Source organism: Melitaea cinxia, chromosome 29 (assembly GCF_905220565.1).
Source record: "Melitaea cinxia chromosome 29, ilMelCinx1.1, whole genome shotgun sequence".
Taxonomy (NCBI): domain Eukaryota; kingdom Metazoa; phylum Arthropoda; class Insecta; order Lepidoptera; family Nymphalidae; genus Melitaea; species Melitaea cinxia.
The window spans coordinates 2,070,716-2,096,721 of NC_059422.1; the positions used below are offsets into that span (position 1 = coordinate 2,070,716).

At 37.0% G+C, this 26,006-nt stretch overlaps 1 protein-coding gene across 1 annotated transcript in view; it reads right to left on the reverse strand.

Moving 5' to 3' along the window:
* Window positions 1-26,006, reverse strand: part of LOC123667826 (R3H domain-containing protein 2-like) — a 72,300-nt gene that overhangs the window by 18,826 nt on the left and 27,468 nt on the right. The window contains exons 2-13 of the mRNA XM_045601666.1: window positions 9,308-9,623; window positions 7,749-7,827; window positions 7,109-7,336; window positions 6,133-6,290; window positions 5,946-6,040; window positions 5,099-5,165; window positions 4,399-4,454; window positions 3,785-3,914; window positions 1,538-1,668; window positions 1,375-1,468; window positions 620-740; window positions 84-179 (exon numbers count right to left, since the gene is read on the reverse strand). Of these exons, the coding sequence (XP_045457622.1) occupies window positions 84-179; window positions 620-740; window positions 1,375-1,468; window positions 1,538-1,668; window positions 3,785-3,914; window positions 4,399-4,454; window positions 5,099-5,165; window positions 5,946-6,040; window positions 6,133-6,290; window positions 7,109-7,336; window positions 7,749-7,817 (1,245 nt within the window). The 5' untranslated portion in view covers window positions 7,818-7,827; window positions 9,308-9,623. The remainder of the gene's footprint in view (window positions 1-83; window positions 180-619; window positions 741-1,374; window positions 1,469-1,537; window positions 1,669-3,784; window positions 3,915-4,398; window positions 4,455-5,098; window positions 5,166-5,945; window positions 6,041-6,132; window positions 6,291-7,108; window positions 7,337-7,748; window positions 7,828-9,307; window positions 9,624-26,006) is intronic.

The window sequence follows — 26,006 nt, forward strand, 5'->3', positions numbered from 1 at the left end:
ACGTTAAAAGACAGACGAAGACAAAATTTACTTTGCACAAGTGGTTTTAATTTTGGCATTTATCAGCAACTTGATAAAAATACCTTGAGCAATCTGTTCCGGGGCGGTTCAGGGGCTAAGAGCTTCACCGGAGCCCCGGCCAGCCACGCCCACTGGGACTCGTCGCGGGAACAATTATCCTAGAGTTTATTATACGATATATTGTAGGTTGAGTAATTTGTTGTAATATATTATGACAAAAGTCGATGACATAACGGGGAGATAGTGTGTGTGATTTGTTATAATATATTATGTATATATTTTTGTAATGGTATATGTATGTAATGGTCACCAACCCGCCTGCCCAGCGTGGTGACTATGGGCAAAACACATGAGTTCACGTTATTTTTGGCGTCAACTTGTGGAGGCCTATGTCCAGCAGTGGGCTGTATGGGCTGTAATGATGATATGTATGTAATATATTTTTGTAATTTGGTTATAGTATGTATTAACTGAAACGCTGTTGGTTTTCTTAATAAATAAATAAATAAATAAATAAATGTCAAAAGTCGATAACATAACGGGGAGATAGTGTGTGTGTGTGTGTGTGTATGCGCGTGTGCGTGTGTGTGTGTGTTACCGTGCTAAAGATCCTGCGACGAACACGTTCATAATCTCGTTCGCGTTGTTCCAGAGACTTGCTTCGGCCAGCGGTAGCGGCCGGTGCTGTGTTGTTGCCTCCGTCACGTTTTAAGATCGACCTGTCGCACAACAGACTGACTGATCAATCTTTTATTACGTTATCGATGAAGGGTTGTTCTCTTGTTGAACGGAATTATTATTATCATGGTTTGTATATTGAGATATTTTTTTTATACAACCAGGTCGGCAATCAAGCGTACGGCTCACCTGATGTTAAGCGATTACCCTAGCTTATAGCCTGCAATTTCAGAAGCATCGTAAACGTGTTACCGACCCTACCCCTATTTACACCAAGCGCTCTGGTCACCTTACTCACCCCAGGTACACGACACTGCTTGAAAGCAGCATCATTTAGCTGTGATCTTCTGTACGGTCAAGGTAGTTCCCCAGTCGGGTTGCTCCAGATTTTGAACAGGATATCTCCTGCCATGCCTTACCTCAGTTAAATACACACAATTCTATCGAGTCGTTGACATGTTAAGTTTCAATTGTGTTAAGACAATTTGTCAAAGCGTCTTAGTAAACGCGCAAGTGTTACAGAAATGCAATCAAAAAAACTAAATTTAATTTTCATTTTAATCCATGTATAACAGTGGATAGGATATGGATCCAGTTATAGCAGTATAGTATAGCTGTGTATAGCAGTGGACTGTATAGGCTGTAATGATGTATAGACTACAGTGTCGTACGCACTTCGCTCGTGTGTCGTGAGGCGGGGGTTCCCGCGGGAAGTTAGCGGAGCACCATTCGCGGAAACTGGTGCACGGGATGCGGCCTCCACTCGTACCTGTGCACAGACGTACAATAGTGAATATAGAGTGTACGGTCAGAGGGCAGCCGGGCAGCAGGCGCTCACCGCTCTTGGAGACCAGCACGGCGTTCCGGTTGGCGTGGTCGAGGTGGTGCTGCAGCTGGAACAGCGCGGCGCAGCGGTGCACCAGCATGCGGCCGTACGACGTCATCACCGGGAAGCGCGCGATGCAGCGCCTGGGGCGGGTTACCATCGTATCATATAGCGGCCTTCGCGGCGACAGCCGAAGGTGAGCCTATTAACAGGCCTCGCAAGAGGGAAATTTTGTGCCGAGAGTGCCTTCTAACGAGATCGCACCTCTTAGCTTAGGGCGAAATCGGAAGAAGCGACGCCCGGTAGCGATACTTTTACTTATAACTAGTTCACACCGGCAAACTATTCGGCAAGTTTTTGATATGGCTAAGATGATGGACAACGACAAAAAATAGGGTATACAAATTAAAAAACAAATGCGTGTGCACAAAGTACACATGTCAGAAGTGAAACTTCTTTGGCAAACTAATTAAAAAAAAAGTAATAAAAAAATTCAATTTTAAAAAAAATAATAATTGTACGAACTATTTACTGCCATCTATCGTTAACTAGCCTACATTTCGTATCTCGAATTTCTTTAATAAGCTTTACTCTAAGTATCTATTCTAATACAAATTCAGTTTAATAATGTTAATCTATAAATTATATTGTCAAAATTCTTTTACCGACATTTTGTAAATATTTAATTTTAACGTCATCTAGCTAGATTGCAATGTAATACTATCGATATAATGTAACTACCTTTGTAATTTTTATAGTACACGCTAGGTGCTACCAAAAACAACAGATTTTTTGTTAACTAAAATAAATTTAAAATGTCACGGTAGTTTCCGTAAACAGTTCAAATTAGAGCTAACTATTTATATTTAAATTTAATACATGTGAAATGTAAGAAATAAGAAAACAAAAAGGTTATACACATATTGAATTGAAAATAGTATGTGTATTTCTCTCATACTTTGCCGACTTCATCCTATACATTTTTGTATTTGTGTCTCTTACCTGTCGTTTTTTCCGTTGCATCCGGTTTGAAATCACAATCAAAGAAGTTTCACTTCAATAAAATGTGTATGTCTCTTTGTAATATTGAAATAACAGCTTTTAACATAATTGTGTTTGCTCGCAAACGAAAAAAAAACCGACTTCAATTACATCGACGAGTAGTACAACGTAGATCGACGAAAAAATAGTCAAGTAACTGCGCGTTATCAAAGATTACTCAAAAAGTAGTTATCAGATCTCAATAAAATTTATATGTGACCACATGACAAACATCAGCTTTCGATTAAATTAAAAATTATTAACATCGGTACACCCAGTAAAAAGTTATTGCGGATTTTCAAGAAGTTCCCTCGATTTCTCTGGGATCCCATCATCAGATCCTGGTTTCCTTCTCATGGTACCAAACTAGGGATATCCCCTTTCCAACAAAAAAAGAATTATCAAAATCGGTACAACCAGTAGAAAGTTATGTGGTATAATACAACGTAGGTCGACGAAAAAAGCGTCAAGTAAAAACGCATTATTAGATATAGCTTCAAAAAGTAGTTGTTAGATCTCAAATAAATTTAAATGGGACCAATTGACACACACCACCTTTCGATTAAAAGAAAATTTGTCGAAATCGCTCCACCCAGTCAAAAGTTCTGATGTAACATTCATAAAAAAAAAAATAAAAAAAAATACAGTCGAATTGAGAACCTCCTCCTTTTTTGGAATTCGGTTAAAAATGCATATGGATGTATACACGGTACACATACCAAAATAACATTCTTTACAATTTTGGTCTGCCTGTTTGTTCCGGCTAATCTCTGAAACGGCTGGGCCGATATTGACGGGACTTTCACTGGCAGATAGCTGATGTAATAAGGAGTAACTTAGGCTACATATGTTTCAAAAATTTATTCATTTTATAACTTTGCGAACTTAAGAATAACTTTTTTGTAAAATTCCACGCGGACGAAATCGCGGGAACAGCTAGTATATAATAAGTTCTTTAATGTTCCAATAGGAACATTAAGTGAAAGAGCAATCTGTTATACCTGAAAGAGTGTGTTATTATGTAGTAAAATATAAGTAGTTTAAAAAATATTATATAGGGTGTGTCCAACTGAATTTCAGACATCAAATATATAAGTGATATTTAACCACGGACCCAGGATGGAACCTTGTGATACCCCTGACTGTACAGTAGTCTTCGGTAATGATGTTCTGGAATATAAGATTTCATTAGACAAATATCACCAGCTAAGCACTCACCCGTTGTCATTCACCAATGAGTGCAGCTCTTTTTCAATTTTGAGGAGAGTCATGCGATCACGCGGATTCTTGTTTAGGGTTTCCTTAATGAAGCTAACTAGTTCGGGGCCGGTTGGTTCTGTTTTATCGTCTGTAAATGGCGTACGTATTGTTTAGATCGTTGGTTACAATTTCTATATATACAATCAAAGAAATAAAAAAATATATTGATAAAATAATAGCAGTAGGGGGTCCTATGTCCAGCAGTGGACTGTATAGGCTGTAATGATGAGGGGGTAAGTTAGGCAACGCGCTTATGATGTACCTATTGTTGCAGATATACAGAGACCCCTTTGCTCCCTTAGCCTAATCCATTTATTTAACTATTCAGGTTAAATATCTTAACTTCAAAAATTTTGAGAATATATAAGCATATAGCTATATTTGTTACGTTTATATTATTTGAACCTTACAAAGTATCAGCTACAGTGACCAATTACTTAAATGCTTTGTCAATAACTAATTTTACATTATATTAAAATTCCTTTAAAATATCAGTGAATATATTAATGATTAAATAAAATTCACAGATGTACACGAGAACGCGCTACGATTAAACTCTAAATGATACGTACCAAATTCGTTGCCACTTAGCGATACACTCTTATGTTTCTCTTTCCTTTCGGGACATCTGAAACAATATGGAAATTCCAATTTCTTGAATGGAAGATAACGTTTGTATGTATGTATGTATACTTCTGTGGCGCCATCTATCTGGCGACATACAAACTAGAGAAAACTGACGTATCCTACATCGCGATATCAAAGTTATCCGAAGATTTAACATACATACAAGAACCCGACAACAACCGTGCAGTAGCCCACCAGATACAACACCCGTCTGTTCGGAGTATCCTCCCTTTTCGATGGTGGATGAGAATAAAATATTTTAAAAGAGCTCCTAAGACATGTACAAATGCAAATAGGCAGATGAATAGTGTGACATAGTAATTTCCAATTATTCTATTAACTTTTTTTGCGCATAAACACTCGCATGGTGGGTGGTTATTTAACAGAGGGCCAAGGATGGAACCCTGTGGAACCCTGACATTACAATTATATATTTTTTTTATGTTTCTATCTACGGAAGACAATTACAGCCTGATAAAATACAATATATAAACATTTATAATTTTCTAATTCATACACTTACATTGTTAGGATATGATCTTGTATAGTACAGAAACACAACACAAACACAAACACCCAGACCACGACAAACATGTGTATGACCCATACAAATAGACACACCTATTTTGAATGATTACAACATACCTGCAATAAAACGTCTGATCCTCAGAGTCAAAACTACCAGATTTCCTAGCTCCATCGCCGTTCGGTCCTGTACAATATCAAGGCGTTTTATCACTGTTGTAAGGCCATTTTCCATGAAATTAGTTTTGAGGAATTGTGGTACAGTTCGATCCACATGAAATATTTTTAAATGTTTTAACTATGATGTAAACGTTGCAGAGATCAGATCCATTTCCATTTAAGCCTATCGCAGTCCACTGCTGGATGTAGGCCTCCACAAGTTCGCGCCGAAAATGGCGTGAACTCACGTGTGTTGCCCATAGTCACCACGTTGGATATCTAATCAGTTAGTTATACGAGTAGTATAATTACTTGGCTGTTTATCGACGATTAGTATTCAACAGTATCTTGGCTTCTCCAACTTCTGAAGAGGCTAGAAGTGTTTTTTTTTTTATTTTTTTATGACAAATAGGCAGGCATTTGACCACAATCTCACCTGATGTTAAGTGACGATGCGGTCGAAGGTGGAGCATGCCTGCCTAATAACAGCCTATTCACTCTGGCCTTGAAGGCACCCAAATTGTATCGTTCGGGAAACACAGACGCGGGCGACAAGTTCCATTCCTTAGCTGTGCGCATCAGGAAAGTAGAGCCAAAGCGTTTTTGCCAAAGTGTGTATAAATTAGTCCTAATATATTTAAAGAGACATTGTTGATTTAGTTAAGAACGATGGAGGTGACGTGGTCACTGTGTGACAAAACCTCCAATTTTTTTTAAGAATTAAAAAAAAATCGACGATTAATGTAAAACAACCATTTAAAAATAAACTTAGTAATTTTTTTTCCAACTAAATATGCTAAAGACTTACCAGCATGATCGGTATCCGAGCAGTCTGGACAATCGTCTGAACAGACGATGCCCGAGTCTTGCTTCGTCGGACAGGCGTGCTTTCGACGTCTACCTCTGATTACAGAAATGTAGAAATAAAGCATATTCTTCATATTACTATGGCAAAATCAGGTCATAATCAACATGTGAAACGTCTGATATGTTACCTGCAATGTGGACATGCGCATGTCCCACACACGCATGCGACACGCGGATTGTAGGAAAGCAGGTCTCGCGAAGAGTCCGAGTGGTGTCTGTGTCCGAGCCATCTACGTGTTCGCATCCTTTGCTCACTTTCACCTTCCTCCCATGCACCTGACGTTATCTAAGAAATTGAATTATACTACATTTAGATGGTAAAATGGTATTACAGACAAATTCAAGTCCTATTCTTTATCCTAAATATGAGAGGTTGACCCAGCAGTTGGACAATTGAAGGTTCATATACATATGGTATAGCCAATGAGGTATAGCACAGCAAGAAATATCCTATTCAAAATCTGGAGCAGCCCGACTGGGGAAGTACCTCGACCTTAAAGAAGATCACGAATAAATAATACTGCTTTCAAGCAGTGTTGTGTTCCTGTGGTGAATAAGGTGACTAAAGTTCCTAGGGGAAATTGGGGGTAGGATCGGTAAGACGCTTGCGATACTTTTGGTGTTACAGGCGTCTAAAAGTTATGGTAATCGCTTATCATCAGGTGAGCCGTACGCTTGTTTGCCGACCTAGTTGCATAAAAAATGCTGATATAAGACAAAATCGGTGATAGTCGAAAGCCCCCAATCTGTCCATTCTATTCCCGGAAAAGATTATGAATATTCGACCTTATTTCAGTGGCTACTGACCATAATTTCAAATATATTTGATTGATTTATTCAGCCTGTAACATCCCATAGCTGGGCATAGTTTTCTTTCTTCAAAAAGGGTTGCAGCTTAATCCATCATCCCTAATATGGGTAAAGATCGTTATCAAATAGTCATGATAACCACCGGAACTGACAGTTTTACGTACTCTCCGAGGGATTGTGTATGGTCAAGGACACGCACACATGTTGTGTGACAACTTACACGTGTCTCATGTGTATTGACATACATTTATGTGTGTGTTCTAAAGTATTGGAGGCTATCTTAAAATTCTTTACCTGAATTTCGACCGGCTGTTTCTTCGCATCACACAATCTGTCATTATTGATAACACTGCACATATCGCTATGACTAGAGGCGTCGCTTTCCTTCTCGCTCACACACGTGAGGTTCTCAGCTATCTCGCTGTTTCTGTCCTTTTCACTCGCGTAGGGCGAGATGGTACGAGGAGGGGATGTCGATTCGCGAATCGCTTGGCTGCGGACGAGTTGCTTTGATTTGAAACTCTGGAAAGATAAGAAGAAAAAGTTGACAAAACCAAGTATGCATAATATGCCATATGAAAACTAATTTTGTTTTTATATTTATTATTTATGGAAGGTCAGTCTGACGATGCCACCCTCATGGGTCTTACACTTACGTCAATATTTAATACTATCTATGCTTAAGAGCATGAAAACTAATACTTATGTAAAAGTAAATCAGGCTAATAAACATCATAATATGAGATCAGAAGAGTAGCAGTACTAGTACTAGTTCGGTGACACCCATCTTTACCTGCAAAATCCTCGTGAATATTTACATCATATATTGATTCTTGATAGATATATTGTCTATAGAAAGAAAAATTCAAATCGATCTATTAGGTATCATTGTGGTTCGTTCAGAGAAAAAAAAAAACAATATTGAAAATTTTACCCTATTCCTGCCCAGCTGGCTGCCATCTTCCGAGCTCGGGCAGCCCTTTTCTACCTCGGGTTGCTCCATTACAATGCCACTGTAAAATTAAAGAAAAATTATATTACAACATATATTTACACGATCATTCAGAAAAAAAAAAAAATTTCTATATGCAAGCCCAAAACATTGAACGCTTGTAGTCAGATCTCCTAAGTAGTCTAGTCTTGACCTAAGTAGGAGTTAACTTCATTTATATAGCTTGTTTTTGAAATCAAACTTCTTTAGAGTCGTGATTTAAACGAATGCGTCACGATAAATAAAGAAATATATGAATGTATAGAAGATGTATGGGAACTTTTGACCAGGTGGACCGATTTCGACAATTTTGTTTTAATCGAAAGGTGGTGTGTGTCAATTGGTCCCATTTAAATTTATTTGAGATCTAACAACTACTTTTCGAGTTATATCCTAATAATGCGTTTTTACTTGACGCTTTTTTCGTCGACCTACGTTGTATTATACCGCATAACTTTCTACTGGATGTACCGATTTTGATAATTCTTTTTTTTCTTGGAAAGGGGATATCCCTAGTTTGGTACCATGATAAGGAAACCAGGATCTGATGATGGGATCCCAGAGAAATCGAGGGATTTTAGGTAAAATGGAAAAAAAGTAAGATCGAAACAGTTATTTATCATGAATCTATCATGAATATCAGATTTTCCGTAATTACAACACACTATATATTGGTAGAAAATATTACACAACTGGCTTGGCTTGTGAGGTTCCTCGCTCGTAAGTTGTTAGTACAGACTCATTTAAAAAGTTATTTATTTTTATAAAATATGCCAAAAAATATCACGTGATTAATGAACGACCCCTTATTACTTGCTTATTTATTATTTATTATTATCCATTGTGCAACAAAGGCCGATCATTCGTTTAACAACGGTTGATTCTGATACTTTCAGTATTTCACTTACCACTGACATTCTTAGTAATAAAACGTCAGGTCAAGGTCTTTTTCGTTTAGTCGTATCATACTTACGTATTCCACTAGTTCGGATTAAAAGCACTGAATAAAATATGCATAATATGTATTATACCGATAAAAAAATCTGAAACCATTATGATGGCGATGATTTGTCTTCGTAATACGATTGTAACGAATGATAGAATAGATGAGAATAATCAATGACGCTCATGTTAACTGTTCGTGTAGGCTATGCATGTGTTTGTAGTCGTGTGGGTATTGTGTTGTTTTTTCTTTGTGTTTGTTGTGTTTTTGACCCTTGGGAGTCGTCGAGTGTTATCATGTTATAAAATGTTTGTGTGGGTGACATGTATGTATTTTGGTATGGCCGATTGTATATTGTGTTCTGGTTCAACCCACGTTGAGGGTTTTTATTCAAAAAGGAGCAGTAGAGAGCGATAAAATATTTATGTTGGCTATACATGTGTTTGTTGTGATCTGGGCGTTTGCGTTTGTTGTTATCTGGACCCCCAACAGAGAATTTCAATCTACTGGCAGCCGTTGTCTAATGTGTTTGTTTATTTATGTATTTCAATCCACTCACCTCACACACGCCGTATTATCTCCGAAGTAACACTATTAAAACTAAACATCTACACTAAAATTGTTTTATACAAAAATTGGACCAAAGAAGATCTAGAAAGGCAACTATATAATTTATTAAGAATAGTCCAGACTAGTTAAAGCTTAGACCCGTTTGGGTTGTTTTTGTGTTAAGCTCGTTTTTATTTTTTTTTAATTTAAGGTTGTTTTTCGAGATAGTTCCTTGTGGACGGTTAGTGGAGCGCATTTTGTTCTATTGCTCTTATGTGGGGGTCGTCTTTATGCGATGTTTCTTAACTATTGCTGAACCCATTTATCTGAAACAAAGATAAGTTTCTTGTTAGATAAAATATAGTTAACTAGCTGACCTGGCGAACTTCGTATCACCTTATTTTTTTCTGAAATATAATAATAACATAATATATCAAAATAAAATATAGCCTATCTTTTAAGTTAGATCAAACTGCACACGGTGTGCAAATTTGACTAAAATCGGTTAAGTAGTTTAGGAGTCCATTGAGGACAAACATTGTGACACGAGATTTATATATATTAAGATGTTACATCTTTATTTTATGTTAGGAAAAGATTTTCAGATTTTTCTTTAAATAATTTGTATTGAACTATACATCAACACTAATATTATAAAGCTGAAGGATTTGTGTGATTGAGCGCCTTAATTTCAGTAATTACTTTTTCTAACTGAAATATTCTACGTTTTATAGCATTCATTCAACGACGCGTTATTAGCGCAACGGTCACAACACTGCCTTGTGGCTGTTGCGCTGGCGGACGCGTTAGATCCCCGTACTCAGCAAACATTTGTATTGGCAATATAGATGTTTGTCGTCATCTGGGCGTTTGTGCTTGTGTATTGTTTCTGGACCCCCAACACAGAAGAAAACCCTACCGGGGGCCGTAGAGTGTGTTTGTTATTTATCAACGAAAAATATTACAAAAACAGGGATAATAAGTATATAATTTATTTCTTTTCATATATATTTGCATTATTTTCTATTTTTTAAGCTTGTAGAGTGTTAAATTTATTTTTTATTTTATACGTCAGTTTCAATGCAGCTCCGTACTTACTGCCTACACCTATTCTTCAAGGTCTCGAGCCTCGGTGCCAGGAAACAACATTTTACGCTTATCGCATTATCTGTGTGTATGTCCATTGTTACACAACACTGACACCGTACATACACGATCTAATTAATATTAGGAATGTGAGTTTTTGAGGACGGATGTATGTTTGTTATTTTTCACACAGAAGCTGTTGCACTCATTGTAATGAAGCCTTGATACGTATAGCTATAAAGGTCTATCCAGAATAACAGAGTTTTTTTATCCCGATATTCCCACGGGATCGGAAATAATGCGAGTGAAACCGCCACGTGCTGAAATCAATTTTAGGTTAAACAAGTCGCTCATCTTTCCATACAAACGTATAACAGTACTTACTACAATGTTTGACGTTGACCATTCAAAATTAAGGATACCTAATATTATAGATAAAAGAAAGAAAGAAGAAAGAAAGAAAAAAACGTTTATTTGATCACAAACCAGAGACAAGAACAATAGTTTAAAATGACTATACAAAGCAACATACACATACTACTCTTACACACTTCAAACCATCGCGTGCCTCAGGAATGCGCCAAATTGGTTCGGTTCGGCATTAGTCAGATTGCCATAGTAAAAATGGTACCTGACACCGGTTTTCAACCAAACCATAAGGTCGAGTACGTCACTGACGTCAGTTTCCTACCAATAAAATCTATTAAATCTAAATAATAAATAAATAAATAAATAATAAAAAGAAAACAAAAGTTACGTAAGAAAATTATACAACCACCACCAAAACATATACACAGTTATACCACCACCACACACGTACAACGTAACAAATCAGAAATTATACAACCACCACCAGAAACATATACACAGTTATACCACCACCACACACATAAACACGTACTATATTTATATAGAGGACCAAATACAAGCATAAGTAAAGACTAGATAGTATAAGTTATGTGGCTGAGGCGTTTGCGATTATATCCATTGTCTGTTGCTCGACAACAAGGAACTGCTTTAAACACCGTCGGAACGTATCTACGGTATTGAGATCCCTTATCGGCGGCGGCAAGTCATTCCAGACCTTCGCCGCAGCGTAGCGAAATGTTCCTTTAAACGCTGCAGTTTTGTGTGGGTGTATCGAAAGTTGCTGCGAGCACTGTCTGCGCGCAGTGAGCCAGCTCAACTTCTCATACAGATATGGCGGAACCCTATATTTAATGACTCCAAACAGTAGACACGCAAGGTGGTATTTGCGCCGCGCCCTCATTTTAAGAACCGATCGATTATTCAAAAAAGGCGTGACATGGGTTCTGAATGGAATGGAGTAACAAAACCGAGCGCATGCGTTTTGAACTCTCTGGATCAGTTTACCTGTTCGAGCCAATAAACGAGGTCCGTAAACCATGTCACCATAATTCAATTTCGACAGTACCAGAGCTTCTACTAACTGTTCTCGCAGCTCCTCAGAGAGAAAAGGTCTTATCTTATAAAGTACCCTGAGACGATAAAAACAGTTACGTACTGACTCGGCCACGTGTTTCTCATACCTAAGGTGTCTGTCTATCAGTAGTCCTAGATTTCTGGCTTCGTCAACTCTGTCAATAGGCTTCCCCAATAACATTATATTGAGCGATGGCGGCAATTTTTCAATCTGCTTCTGGGCTCCAAAAACCATATATTTCGTTTTTGAGGGATTCAAAAACAAGCCGTTTCTCTCCGACCATACAGAAATTCGGTCCAAGTCATCATTCAAATCCTTTACTGCCCTCTTATGATCTTTAACGTTGAAGGATATGTATAGTTGCACATCGTCTGCATACATGTGATAGCTGGATTTTTGGAAGCAATCAGTTATATCTGCGCAGTACAAATTAAACAGAACTGGTCCCAAAATGGACCCCTGTGGTACACCTCTCTTCAACGGTGCCAAGACGGATGATTTAGTCCTCCCATCACCAAGTTTTAGTTCTACAAGTTGTTTTCTATTTGTTAGATAGCTATCAAACCATCGCACAGCTGCATTATCAAAACCAAAATAATTCAGCTTAGAGAGGAGTAAAGGCACATTGATTGAGTCAAACGCCCGGGAGAAGTCCAACAAGACAAGCAATGTGCACATCCCTTTGTCCTGGGCAGCCAAGATATTGTCAGTTACGTCCAGTAAAGCAGTGGCAGTACTACGGTGCTTCCTAAACCCAGACTGAAATGATGGCAAGATGTCATTTGTCTCCAGGTAATGCGTCAACTGCTGGCAAATGACTTTTTCAAGTACCTTTGAAAGACAAGGCAAGACACTTATCGGCCTGAGATCTCTAACATCTACCGGGTCATTTTTTTTTGGTATCGGACGAACCACAGCAATCTTCCACAAATCAGGGAATGTAGATGTCGCTATCGAACAATTCACGATTGCGGTGATAGCCTCTAAGGAGTTTGGCAGTGTCAATAATAACATACTTAAAGTAATATGGTCATACCCTTCAGCATTTGATTTTAATTTATGGAAAACTCTAACAATATCCGTGCTTACTACTGGTTCAATTTTGAAACAAGCTGAGCCAAAACGATGAAACTCAAAATATGTTAAAACAGACATGTTGGTGGTCAGGTTTCCCGGGATGCTCAAAAAAGTGCTGTTTATTGCATCTGGATCTGCAAAATGAGGAGGAAGTTCTTGTTTATGATTTTTAGATATGATAGATGTTCGTAAGTTTTTCCATAACCGTTTTGGGTCTTTAATTTTGTTATTTATATTATAGCGAAAATATGCTGCTTTTTCGCTATGTAAAGAGTTTGCAACTAATATTTTTAACTGTTTGTAGTAATTTTTTTTAGAGTCGGTCTTGTTTTTTCGATATGCAGCCAGCGCACGATCCCGCAACTTCATCATTAATTTAATAATGTCCGTTATCCAGGGGTATGAAGGCTCCCTAATTGTGCGTGTCTTAATAGGAGCGTGGACATTATAGAGTGCTAATATTTGACTATTAAACGAGTGAACCATATCATTAACACTTCCTTGTGGTAAAGTATCCTGCCAAGACATCAGGGAGAGATCACTAGAAAACTTATCCTTAGATATATTTTTAAGAGGTCTATACGTTACTACAATAGGAACAAACTTATCACATGTAACCTCGAATTCTGTCCTGATAATGCTGTGACCGTTAATAGCTCGAAAAGCCTCGACTGTAGTGTAGTTAGCCGGGAGATCGCTGCAAATTAGATCGATCAATGTTTCACTATTTTCTGTAAAATGCGTAGGCGATGTTACTAGCTGAGTCAGATTATAACATTTTAAAAAATCATAAAACTTTTTAGTCTTGTTGCCATTTATATTTATCAAGTTTATATTAAAATCGCCTAATAATATATAGTGATCATAACTACCCAGGCTAGTCATTGTATCACAAACGGCGTCAAAAAAAAGGTCAGTGTCCAACCAAGGTGGACGATACGCAGTACCAATAGCCAGCCTTCTTCCATTACATGATAACGTAATCCACATCTGTTCTACGGACTCATATCGCATATCTATTGGCGCAGACCAGGTACGCGCGCTGAGCCCGCGTCTCAGATAAAAGCCCACACCACCACCGCGGCCGCCGCGAACACTTGGTGGGCGAGGCTTATGACGTAGACGGTAGCCAGGCACGACAGGGGCTCGCCCGTCTTCTCCGGGCCGCAACCAAGTTTCGTTAAGGGCCATTACGTCGAAGCTATGTCTCTGAAGTGCATCTATAAAGTTTTCGTGATCTGTACCTAAGGAGCCCACATTAAGGAATCCAACTTTAAGATTTGTCTTAGATCTAGTCATTCTTGCCAGAAAATATAATAATATAAAATACAATAATATACAGTGGAATATACAAATATATAACAATAAACCATATATATAAAAGTATGCAGTACAAAAATACACAATATAAAACATTTGTGTTATAAAGTTCAATAGTGTATGATAATAATATCACAGCATATATATAAGTTCGAATTATATTATATTCTATAAACATTAGGATAAACATCAATATATGATAACACAAATTATTTCGTTTTTTCAAATTAAAAAGTACAAGTACATCATATAAGTTACAACTTATTATGTATGAAAGACCTCGGACTTTGAGGCACACGTAATTATCTATACTTAGTGAACTATATCGACAATGATATACATGAGACTTATAAACACATTGTACAACACAATGAAAATGTATCCTTATATAATATAAAACAAAATTACTATTGGTTTTAACAAAGGTACAAAGAAAACAATTACACACAATATGCGCATTCGTACAAAGGTAGTGAGACCAGCCAGTAAACGGATGAAATAAAAAGAAAAGTAATAATAATAATAACATTAATAAACCAAAAACATTGTAGTTATCTTTTAACTTTAACATAAACAGCGTTCTATTTACATGATTTTGTGGGAGTTTCAAAAATCTGTCGCAAGTCCACTTCACTGCGAATAAGACAAACGGAGTCGCCTGGTTTTTGTCTGGCCAAAATACGTCCCCGCCTCGTCCAGATGTATTTCCAGCCAAGCCGGTTACCGATCTCGCGTGCTTGACGAAACAACTGCCCATTCTGTTTGGTTAGCCGTTCGTTGACGTAAAACCGCATAGGTGGGCCGGGCAAGTCAAGATCAGCGGAGGTGGCACCGCGTCGGGACCGCGCGTTCGCTAGCATCCGGTCCCGCAGATCACGACGAGCCAGCCGCACGACAAGCCTCCGCGGACGGATGGGCAGCAGACCAGGCGTCGTGACCGGGTCGGCGGCGCTTATGCGCCGTGCTCCAACACGCTCAGCGCTAACGATGTCACGCTCTTCTATATTTAAACCAAGTTTTGAAGCCACTAACAACGCAGTATGTATTGGATTCTCACCGTTAGCTTCAGGCAAATTGGTTATATCGACATCATTTAACAGTAGTTCCTGTTCCTTGTCATTTAAGTCGCTTTTTAATTGCTCGATAATCTCCTGCATACCTATCGATGGGGCGTTCTGATGTTGCTGCTTTTCTTCTATAGCAGACACCCTCCTTTCGAGATTGCTGATACGCTCCCCCATTTCTTCGCGAAAAAGCCGAAATTCATGACGCATATTCTTCATAATTTCTTCCGTGGCCAGTTTAAGCTCAGTCTTAAAATCAAAGACAATATCCCTGGAGCCCTCGGATGCAACCGGAGCGGAGAACAACTGTTGTACACCATTACCAGCATTGTCAGTGTTTTTTTCAAGGGAGTCTGTGCCTTCGGATGCTACAGATTGATCGAGCATAGGATTACTTTTATCGCATGTTGGACAGTGCCATGAAGCAGTCACCTTGGCTTTACCCGAGAGTCCCACACACAACTTATGAAATTGATATGTACATTTCTCACATTTAGCGGCATCTATCGACGAGAGGAACTTTCCACACGCTTTGCACTTAGCCATGGATATTACGTGAAGCTGTATCTGTTTTGCGAGTTCGAGCTCCGGACAACAGATGGCGCACTAAACTAGTTGCGAATTGATTACTGATCGAACCAGTAATACGTGAAATGACCAACAGATGTCGCTATCCGGGCCAGTATGTTTATGGGGAATTTTATGGTGATATGAAGACTAACACACCATAACATATGTATCAGCACTCACTACATAAAGGTTCACTCGCACTGCCAGCAATGTTGATTTCGTACAAACACACCCAAACAAGTTTGGTTTATTTTATTAGATTTTAAATAACTTTAGGGTAGGTTTAGTTTGTATGTGGTTGATTGTTTATATTTTTAGTATTTTAACTTTTATCACTGAACTACTACACTGGATAACAGTTTGTAGATTACTTTGCACTCTGAACTATAATTTCGTAACACAGTCTACCACAATTAATACAAATTTATATATTTAGCTTCAATATAAGTACGTAGCCGGTTTAGTAGGGTTGACATCCGTCCGTAAAAGTTTATTATAGATTTATCTAACCCAATTTATCTGTCAGGTACTATTCGCAACTTGTTAATTCTAAATCAGCAGTGTTATTAGTTGAATCGAAAGAGGACCGAAGAGTCTTACATCCTACTTATATAGCCTATCAGTAACTTTTGTGCGAGATAAACTACAACCAGTGAAAAAAGTCGTAAATTACTCAATTAATTTAATGTTAATTAACAATCAACAATAATAACATAAAAAAAACATCAATCTATTAGATAAAACTTTTCGTGACTCATATAACGTGTCGTGCTCCACAACGGAACCGAACCGCCGTCCCTGACCCAGAACGTCTGTCAAGTTCACACATAAGCCTATGCGTCACTGACTCACCGACTGTATGGAAATCGCTTTAGACTCGAAACGCGATAACACTTGAACGAGTTGAATCAAGATTTATTACGATTAACATATTTTTAATATCTACATTTATTTATTTAAATTTAAAGGAAATGTTAATAATATTAGTCTACAAGTTACAGTTTCGATTAAATTACATATTTAAAAAAAAAAAAAAAACTTTATATCATGAAGAGATTGAGAAAATCTATACAAATAAATAAAATTGGAGTGTCTGTTTGTAATATTGAAATAACATTTTTTACAATTTATGTCTGTTTGTTCCGGTTAATCTCTGAAACGGCTGGACCGATTTTGACGGAACTTTCACTGGCAGATAGTTGACGTAGTAGGGAGTAACTTAGGCTACTTTTATTTTAGAAATTTATTTACTTCATAACTCTGCGCACTGAACTGCGTTTTGTTAAATTCCACGCAGACGAAGTCGCGAGCACAGCTAGTAATTTAATAAATTGTTAGTTTGAAGTACTAAATTTATTATTTTCGTATATTATCTTAAAAACTAGTCAACAGATCTCGATCAAATTTAAATGGGACCACATAACCAGCATCAGCTTTCGTCAAATCATCATCATCAAAATCAGTGTACCAAGTAAAGTTATGCGGTATAACACAACGTAGGTCGATGAAAAAATAGTCAAGTAAATACGCACTATTAGATACAGCTCGAAAAGTACTTGTAGGTCCATTAAATTAGAATTAAATTTATATAGCATCACATGACACGCACCACCTTTCGATAAAAAAAAAGAATACAATCGAATTGAGAACCTCCTAATATTTTGGAAGTCGGTTAAAAACGCGGATATTTACGCGGTAGAACATTTAAACGATTGTACGTAGGGACACGAAAAAAGTATCGATACTTTGTGGTATCGAGTATCATTCGATATCGACACTTTTACTCAATTAGTACTTTTTGGCAGGTATCGTATAGAAAGTTTTAAATTAAAATTAACCTTTTTTTTCTTTTGGTTGACTGAAATTTTTACGATAATTTGAAGCGACGATCTTTATTTTTTGGAAGTAGAAGATCAATAAATACGTCTAGGTATCGAGTATTTTCGTGTTTGTACTCGATACATAGAAATATTGATACTTTTGTTTCGATACTTTTATGAGTACGATACTTTTTTTCGATACTACTCAAGAGTACAGTATCGATCTTTGTATTCGATACCGTGTCCCTAATTGTACGCCGTTGCCACCTGAACGGTATGAAAACAAAAAAAAAAACATTTTAATAAATTAATATTTATTGTAAACATTGAAATAAGAAACCATACAACATAAAATGGGTTAAAATATTTTTATAGGAAATTGTTTAAAATTGATAAACTCCGTAACCTCATAATTGCTAAATAACTCATATTTAATAGACGACAATCTGTATTCTATGTATATAAGAATTCACAGCATAGTCGCGACACGTGGAATTACTTAGAGTAACGACTCGTAAATGGTATCGAGTACGAAAATTAAATGGTTATTATTAACTCGCCCACACGTGTCAGCCGCGCCTAAAGGCAGACAATAAGACAAGCTTAATGTGTGTGTTTTTATAGTTGATTAAATTTGTGTTCAAATTAAAATGTGAATGTATTTACATATTATGTCAACAAATTTATTTTATGTGCCAAAACAAAAAAAAATTAACTAAAAAAGAAACAAAAACTTTGCTACAAGATTTATTTCTAGGAACTTTACTAAATAGATAACATTATAAAACTTAACATCAAATGAATATACCCCAATATTTTTTTGCATTAGCAGTGTCTGAAAAATAAAACTGAGAGGACTTAATTATAATCTATTCAATAATATTTCTAAGATATGCGCAAAATGACAGAGATATATCATTGTACTTATATCTATTCCTTAAACAAGCCATTTCCATAACACTCACACTTCTAAGGAGCGATAATACCAACCTTCTTCGCCCTTGACTTTCCTATGGACGCGCTCATGTTTTTATGCCTTTATGAGACTGACACATTTAGTACGTTAGCATCGCGGGTTCGATGACTTGAAATTGATAGCATGATGATATGAATTTTTTATATTTTACGATCATCACATTCAGCCTGTAACACTCCACCACTACTGGGCATATGCCTCTTTCTTCATGTAGAAGCTTAATCCATCACGCTGCTCCACTGCGGGTTGGCGGATATGCTCCCATACTATTAGTAACGATCGCTATCAGGTGTATATAATAACAACCGGACCCGACAGCTCAACGTGCTCCCCGAGGCACGGTGGGGATATCCACAGCGACAGACATAAAAATCGGAAGAAATATTTGTACAAATACAAATATCCGTCCCGAGTGGGGGTCAAACCCGCAAACCGTCTGTGTTTTAGACGATTACACGAACCACTACACCAGAACGGTTTTTCATCATCAACACTCAATTCTACTTTCCTCTATTCTATCATTAAACTTAAACACTTACCAATGCGGGACTTTCCGCTATTGTCATTTTGAAACTCGATATTTGGGCGACGTGTTTCAAATATTTGTTCTGCTATACGGAACTTATTCTCATAAGGTTTTATTAGAAGGGGTCTCTATTTGAGATAAGTTCACTTTAGCCGCCAAACTCACATAATATCTGGCTATATAAACTAACTGTACTGTGTGGCTATGGTACTAAAGAATATAGCCACCCCCTCTCTTCCTGTAGGTGTCGTAAGAGGCGAATAAGGATAACACAGTTCCGTTACCACCTTGGAACTTAAAAAGCCGACCGGTGGCAGGATAACCATCCAACTACTGGCTTTGAAATACACAGGCCGAAGACGGGCAGCAGCGTCTTCGGTGCGACAAAGCCAGTACTGCGGTCACCAACCCGCCTGCCCAACGTGGTGTATGGGCAAAACACACGAGTTCACGTTATTTTTGGAGTAAACTTGTGGAGGCCTATGTCCAGCAGTGGACTGTATAGGCTGTAATGATGATATAAACTAAATTAAAATGTGATCTAAACGTGACCTTAAGCGTAAAACCGGTAGGCTATTATTCCTACTACTATTTTATAGAAGGTTCTTACGGCACAAAGAATTAAGAAAATTCCGCAGAAGTTAAGGAAACTTCAGAAGACGTAACGATTATTTAAATTTCGCGCGTTTTTATTTTCAGGACTCAGCTACTTCAATATCTAATATATAAAATTCTCATGTCATGGTATTAAACATTGCACTCCTCCGAAACGGCTCGACCGATTTTAATAAAATTTTGTGGGCATATCGGGTAGGTCTGAGAATCGGCCAACATTTATTTTTCATACCCCTAAGTTATAAGAGGGGGGGGGGGGTTAAGCGGGTTAATAAGATATATGGCAAAGCAACGTTTGCGGAGTCAGCTAGTTTATTATAATATTACTAGCTGACTCGGCAAATGTTGTCTTGTCGCTAAAACCCATGATATTTAAAAATAGGCGTTGGTGGTAGAAGGGTAAAAATTGATTGATTGATTGATTTTTCAACGTCAAATAATAATAAAATAAAAAATAAATAATTTATCTAAAAATTAAAAAAAAATTAGGGTTGGACTACCCTTAATATTTGGGGGGATGAAAAATAGATGTTGTACGATTGTCAGACCTACCCGATATGCACACAAAATTTCATGAGAATCGGTCAAGCCGTTTCGGAGAAGTTTAACTACAAACACCGCGACACGAGAATTTTATATATTAGATATTGCTGTTGAAGTAAAACTTCTACACGCACGCTTGACCTGGGGATTAAGCTGGTGAATGCGTGACGAGAGCGCTACGAAAAGTGTGATCGGGCGAGGCGAACACTCGTTTTTTTTAAGATTTTTATCCCGCATAGGCCCAACAAGACATATTTTTATCTATGCTAATATTATAAAGCTGACGAGTTTGTTTAAATGCTCTTATCTACTAGCTAATCAAGAATTAAGTATACTTCGAATAAAAAAAGTGCGTGCGTACAAAGTACACATATCAGAAGTGAAACTTCTTTGGCAAACTAATTTTGAAGTCTCGTTTATATTTATACAAATCTAAAGCTTTAGATTTCCTTGCCAGCGCCATCGACAAAAACGTTGACGTTTCATCTGTAAAAATTTTACCCTCATGAACCTAAAGAAAAATCACTCCAAAAAATATTTTGTGTTAGACAGTCCATTTACCTAGCATATAGTCTATATAATATATTTAGTATATTACTTTCCTCAAAATGAACGCGGTGAAATCGCGGGGCACAGTTAGTGGGGCTAGTTATTAGTTATATTTGTATTGATTTGTTCCGCCATGCTTGAAGTAAAAAGCATTCATACAACTTTTCGCATTAACAGTAATAAGCTCATACTAGACAAAGTTAAAGAGCTTCTAATGGGAACTTTTTGGCCTTGGTCTGTATCGGGGCGAACTGGGCACATAATGGTTTTATTTATAGACGAGGGTCAGCTCAAATATAGGGTCACTAGGCGGATCTACGAAGACATTTACGACCTTTGACTTAATCGGAATAATTAGACTTTTTACCCGACCGCCAAGGAATGCATGAAATTGAAGGATAAGTCAAATCATTCTCACATTGTGCATGTCTCCGACTGCATGTTACGTACGATGTTGGATTAAATTTCGAAGACCGAACTACCGTATTGATATTTTTAAGTGTACAAGTGCATAATTTTTGTTATTGTTTCGATTTATTTCGCCGGCTTTGTGTAATTATTGAATTTTTATCTTGTTCCAGCTCTTTCAGTTGATTTTCTATTAGTAGTTCTTCACGCAGGCGGGTTTTTATTTTTAACCGACTTCCAAAAAAGGAGGAGGTTCTCAATTCGACTGTACTTTTTTTTATGTATGTTACATCAGAACTTTTGACCAGGTAGACCGATTTCGACAAATTTTGTTTTAATCGGAAGGTGGTGTGTGTCAATTGGTCCCATTTAAATTTATTTGAGATCTAACAACTACTTTTCGAGTTATATCTAATAATGCGTTTTTACTTGACGCTGTTTTCGTCGACCTACGTTGTATTATACCGCATAACTTTCTACTGGATGTACCGATTTTGATCATTCTTTTTTTGTTAGAAAGGGGATATCCTTAGTTTGGTACCATGATAAGAAAACCAGGATCTGATGATGGGATTCCAGAGAAATCGAGGAAAACTCTTGAAAATCCACAAGAACTTTTTACTGGGTGTACCGACTTTGATAATTTTTAATTTAATCGAAAGCTGATGTTTATCATGTGGTCACATATAAATTTTATCGAGATCTGATAACTACTTTTTGAATAATCTTTGATAACGCGTAGTTGCTTGACTATTTTTTAGTCGATCTACGTTGTATTACTTGTCGATATAATTGAAGTCGGTTTTTTTTTCGTTTGCGAGCAAAAACAATTATTTTTATTATTTTTATTTTATTTACTTCTGTATATATTTTTTTATGTTTCTTGAACACAGCTATGGTTTTTCTTGTTAGTAAAGATCTCAAACCACTTTGAACGGATCCCTTAGTGTGATATGGAATATCTTACTTAAATACCAATTAAATTAAATAAAAAAAAAAACATCATAAGCATTTCAACATGTTGGTATAACGAATGCAAATATGTGTACGAATATGTACAATTATCTGCCACTGCGTGTTACTATACCGGAATGGTCGTAAATATATTAGTATATTGTTATTATAATAACAATATACTTAATTTATACTTTATGATAGAATATATATCATATCTTTATTATTATTTATTTATTTTCGATAAAAGTTTACTATACAAACTACACCGCCTAACCTATTTCGATAATAAGTTTCCTTTTTATATCTAGGTCGTCTGGAACAAATGGCTAATTAGCCTAAGTCCATTGTACTTCACCGTCTGTTACTATCTTCATGATTTATTTGTAATGTATTTGTGGTGTACAATAAAGTGTAAAATAAATAAATCCCCACTAATATTATAAATGTGAATGTAAGTTTGTTTATTACGCTTTCACGCGAAAACTACGTAACCGATCATCATGAAACATTGTACACATATTTTTAGAATACTTTTTAATTAAAAAAAATCAATGCGAGCGAAGCGCCAGTAAAGTAAGTAAGGCCAGTAAGTAAAGGCAAGTATAAAAAATATATATTAATATGTTCTACATCCATACTGTTCCAAATGTAGTAGACAAGTTAACTAGCGAAGTATTATTCATAAGAAAGTTAATATAAGCAAAATCTCGTGATAAACTAATCAAAGTATTTTTAAACAACCTGTATATATTATGACGACCTTTTATTTTTAATTTTTCATGGTTTTTGACGGTCTTCTGTTCCTTACTTAGATGGGCGAGTTAATTTTCCTGTTATAATCAACAATCGACTGGCATTACTATATCTCTTAGTTACTGTGTTTAAAATTACTCTATTGAACTAACCCTTCATAATTCCGGCATCAATTAAATCCCGTCCCAGTTCCCGGACCGGTTATATATTTAACTGAACTTTAACACCTGGCCGATCTAACGACCGGAATAGTTTCAAATAAAGTTTGTAAGAAAAAACTGACTTATAATAAAACCATGTTTACTCCATTTTAATATATCAAGTTGATCATTGACATGTACGCGCATAACTTTCGGATGAGTGCACCAAATTGGATTGGATTTTGTGATCGTTATTGTCAGGGCAAAGTTAGTGTAAAATAAAATATTCGAAAATTGAAAACAGGAAAACGATATGTCGGTACGGATTTTTCCAGGTAAAATAGTAAAGGTTCATTCAAGGTCAGTTCATAGGGGAAGATTTACGGCTGTAAACGCGAAGCGCTGACTGGCCAGTTAGTTCAGACGGCAGTGATCCCGCTTTTTGGTCCAGTGTTGTGAAAACGACAAATGCTTCGAGGTATAGCATTATTTCGTATTCGTACCTTGTATATGTAGATACATCTATAACATAAAAAATTTATATGAACAAACGACCGTGTACGTTGAAAAGAAACAGCTTGAATGGCGTCAAAAGAAGGTAAAACTACTCGTATAGTACAGATTATTATAATATATAGGTGTATCGCAACAATGGTTCGATAAGCGTATGACCTATTTCCAGGTCGATAGCCAGGAGTCTGGAGCGCCGGGAATGACATAACCAGGTCATCTAGGTATCCCTATGTGACCTAATTTTGCCGTTGCTTCCTTTGTTGCAGGGCTTGATAATAGTCTCCTTATATTCAAATGTACCTTCCTTTATTGGAACCTTATCCTTATCTATAAATCCTGATAATTATTCATACTTTTTCTATTATCATATTTATTTATTTTATTCCATAAGTGTCCACTAAAGCTTTTGAGCAAAGGGCGAGCCCGTTGGCGCAGTTTGTAGTGACCCTGCTTTCTGCTCCGGGGTTCGATTCCCACCACGAGTCTGGGTGTAATATATATATAATAATTATTTATATATGTATTATTTATATGTATATTTAGCGAAAAAAAATGTAGCTATACCAGTCGGCTGTTCCTATAACACAAGCATTAAGTTGCTTACTTTAGGAACAGATGACAGTGTTGATAATGTTTGTGTCTAAACGATTAAAGATCGTAGGGCAACAACTATTGACGATAAACTCTTAAGTATTCAAATGTTTAGATTTCTTGAAATTCTTTCCCTGAGATGTAACTAGGGATATAAGTGTGTGTGGGGGAATCATTAAATTATCTTCTGGAATCATTAAAATAGCATTAACTGAGGTAGGGCACAGCAGGAATTTCCTACTCAAAATATGGAGCAGCCCGACTGGGGTAGTACCTCGACCTTACAGAAGATCACAGCAAAATAATACTGTTTTCAAGCAGTATTGTGTTCCTGTTGGTGAGTAAGGTGACCAGAGCTCCTGGGGGGATTGGGAATTGGGTCGGCAACGCGCTTGCGATGCTTCTGGTGTTGCAGGTGTCTATAGGCTACGGTAATCGCTTACCATAAGGTGAGCCGTACGCTTGTTTGCCGACCTAGTGACATAAAAAAAAAAAAAAATTAAACTTAATTTGTATATCTTTTGTGTTTTTAAAACAGTAATTTTAAAAATTGACTCCCACAATGAGGGTAATACGAGGAATGAAAGTTTCGAAGTAATTATAGCCGTAGGCAACAACCACTCTACAAAAAAAAAAAACTAACAAAATCTCATTTACTATATACATTAATTGGAGCATTTAGAACGATATTACACAAATAGGGTAAACGCAATATTCTCCTACACTGTACCGTAATTGAGTAAAATGTAGCCTAATGCAATAGAGTCGTTATTCGTACGAGATACGCTGACTCATCCGAGGCTGGCTCAAGGCCACATGTGCAACTAGCGTTTTATATTAAAGCGAACCTTGAAATGTTGTATTTAAGGTCTAATTTAAATTGATAAGATATAGCTTTAATGGTCGCATTAGGAATAATGACACTTCCTGGATTCCAGATAACGAAAGAAAGTATGTTGATTTCTAGGATAAGGGAGACTGAAGATTTAACAATGTTATCTTAAGTGCATCAGCTTCTGTCTAATTCTAAGTGTAATTCTAAAATTTTCTTTCTTGAAATAGACTCAAAAACACCTATGAATCGTTTTTGCTGTAAGTAGATTATATTCTTTAATTGATTACAATCAATGTAAAGCTACCACTGATTCGGAATGTTGATACTTTTTAAAAAAAATATAACTAAGTCGGCAAATAAGAGAACAGCTCACCTCATCATCATCATCATCATCATCATCATCATCATCATTTCAGCCGATCACAGTCCACTGCTGGACATAGGCCTCCAAAAGTTCACGCCAAAAATAGCGTGAACTCATGTGTTTTGCCCATAGCCATCACGCTGGGCAGGCGGGTTGGTGACCGCAGTGCTAGCTTTGTCGCACAGAAGACGCTACTGCCCGTCTTCGGCCTGTGTATTTCAAAACCAGAGGTTATCCTGCCATCGGTCGGCTTTTTAAGTTCCAATGTGGTAATGGAACTGTGTTATCCCTTAGTTGCCTCTTACGACACCCACGGGAAGAGAGGGGGTGGCTATATTCTTTAATGTCGTAGCCACACAGCATTGCGCGCGTTGCCGACCCTACCCCCAATTCCCCTCGGGTACTGCTAAAGAATTAGTAAGACATTCAACAGTTACAGTTATAAACCGTCAATAAAATTATCGACCATTCTAAAATACGTCCTGCATGAAATTCCAGCTTTACTAACTCCACACATCTTTGTCACTGGTTTACTCTGGAGTTTGTTGTGGACCAAAG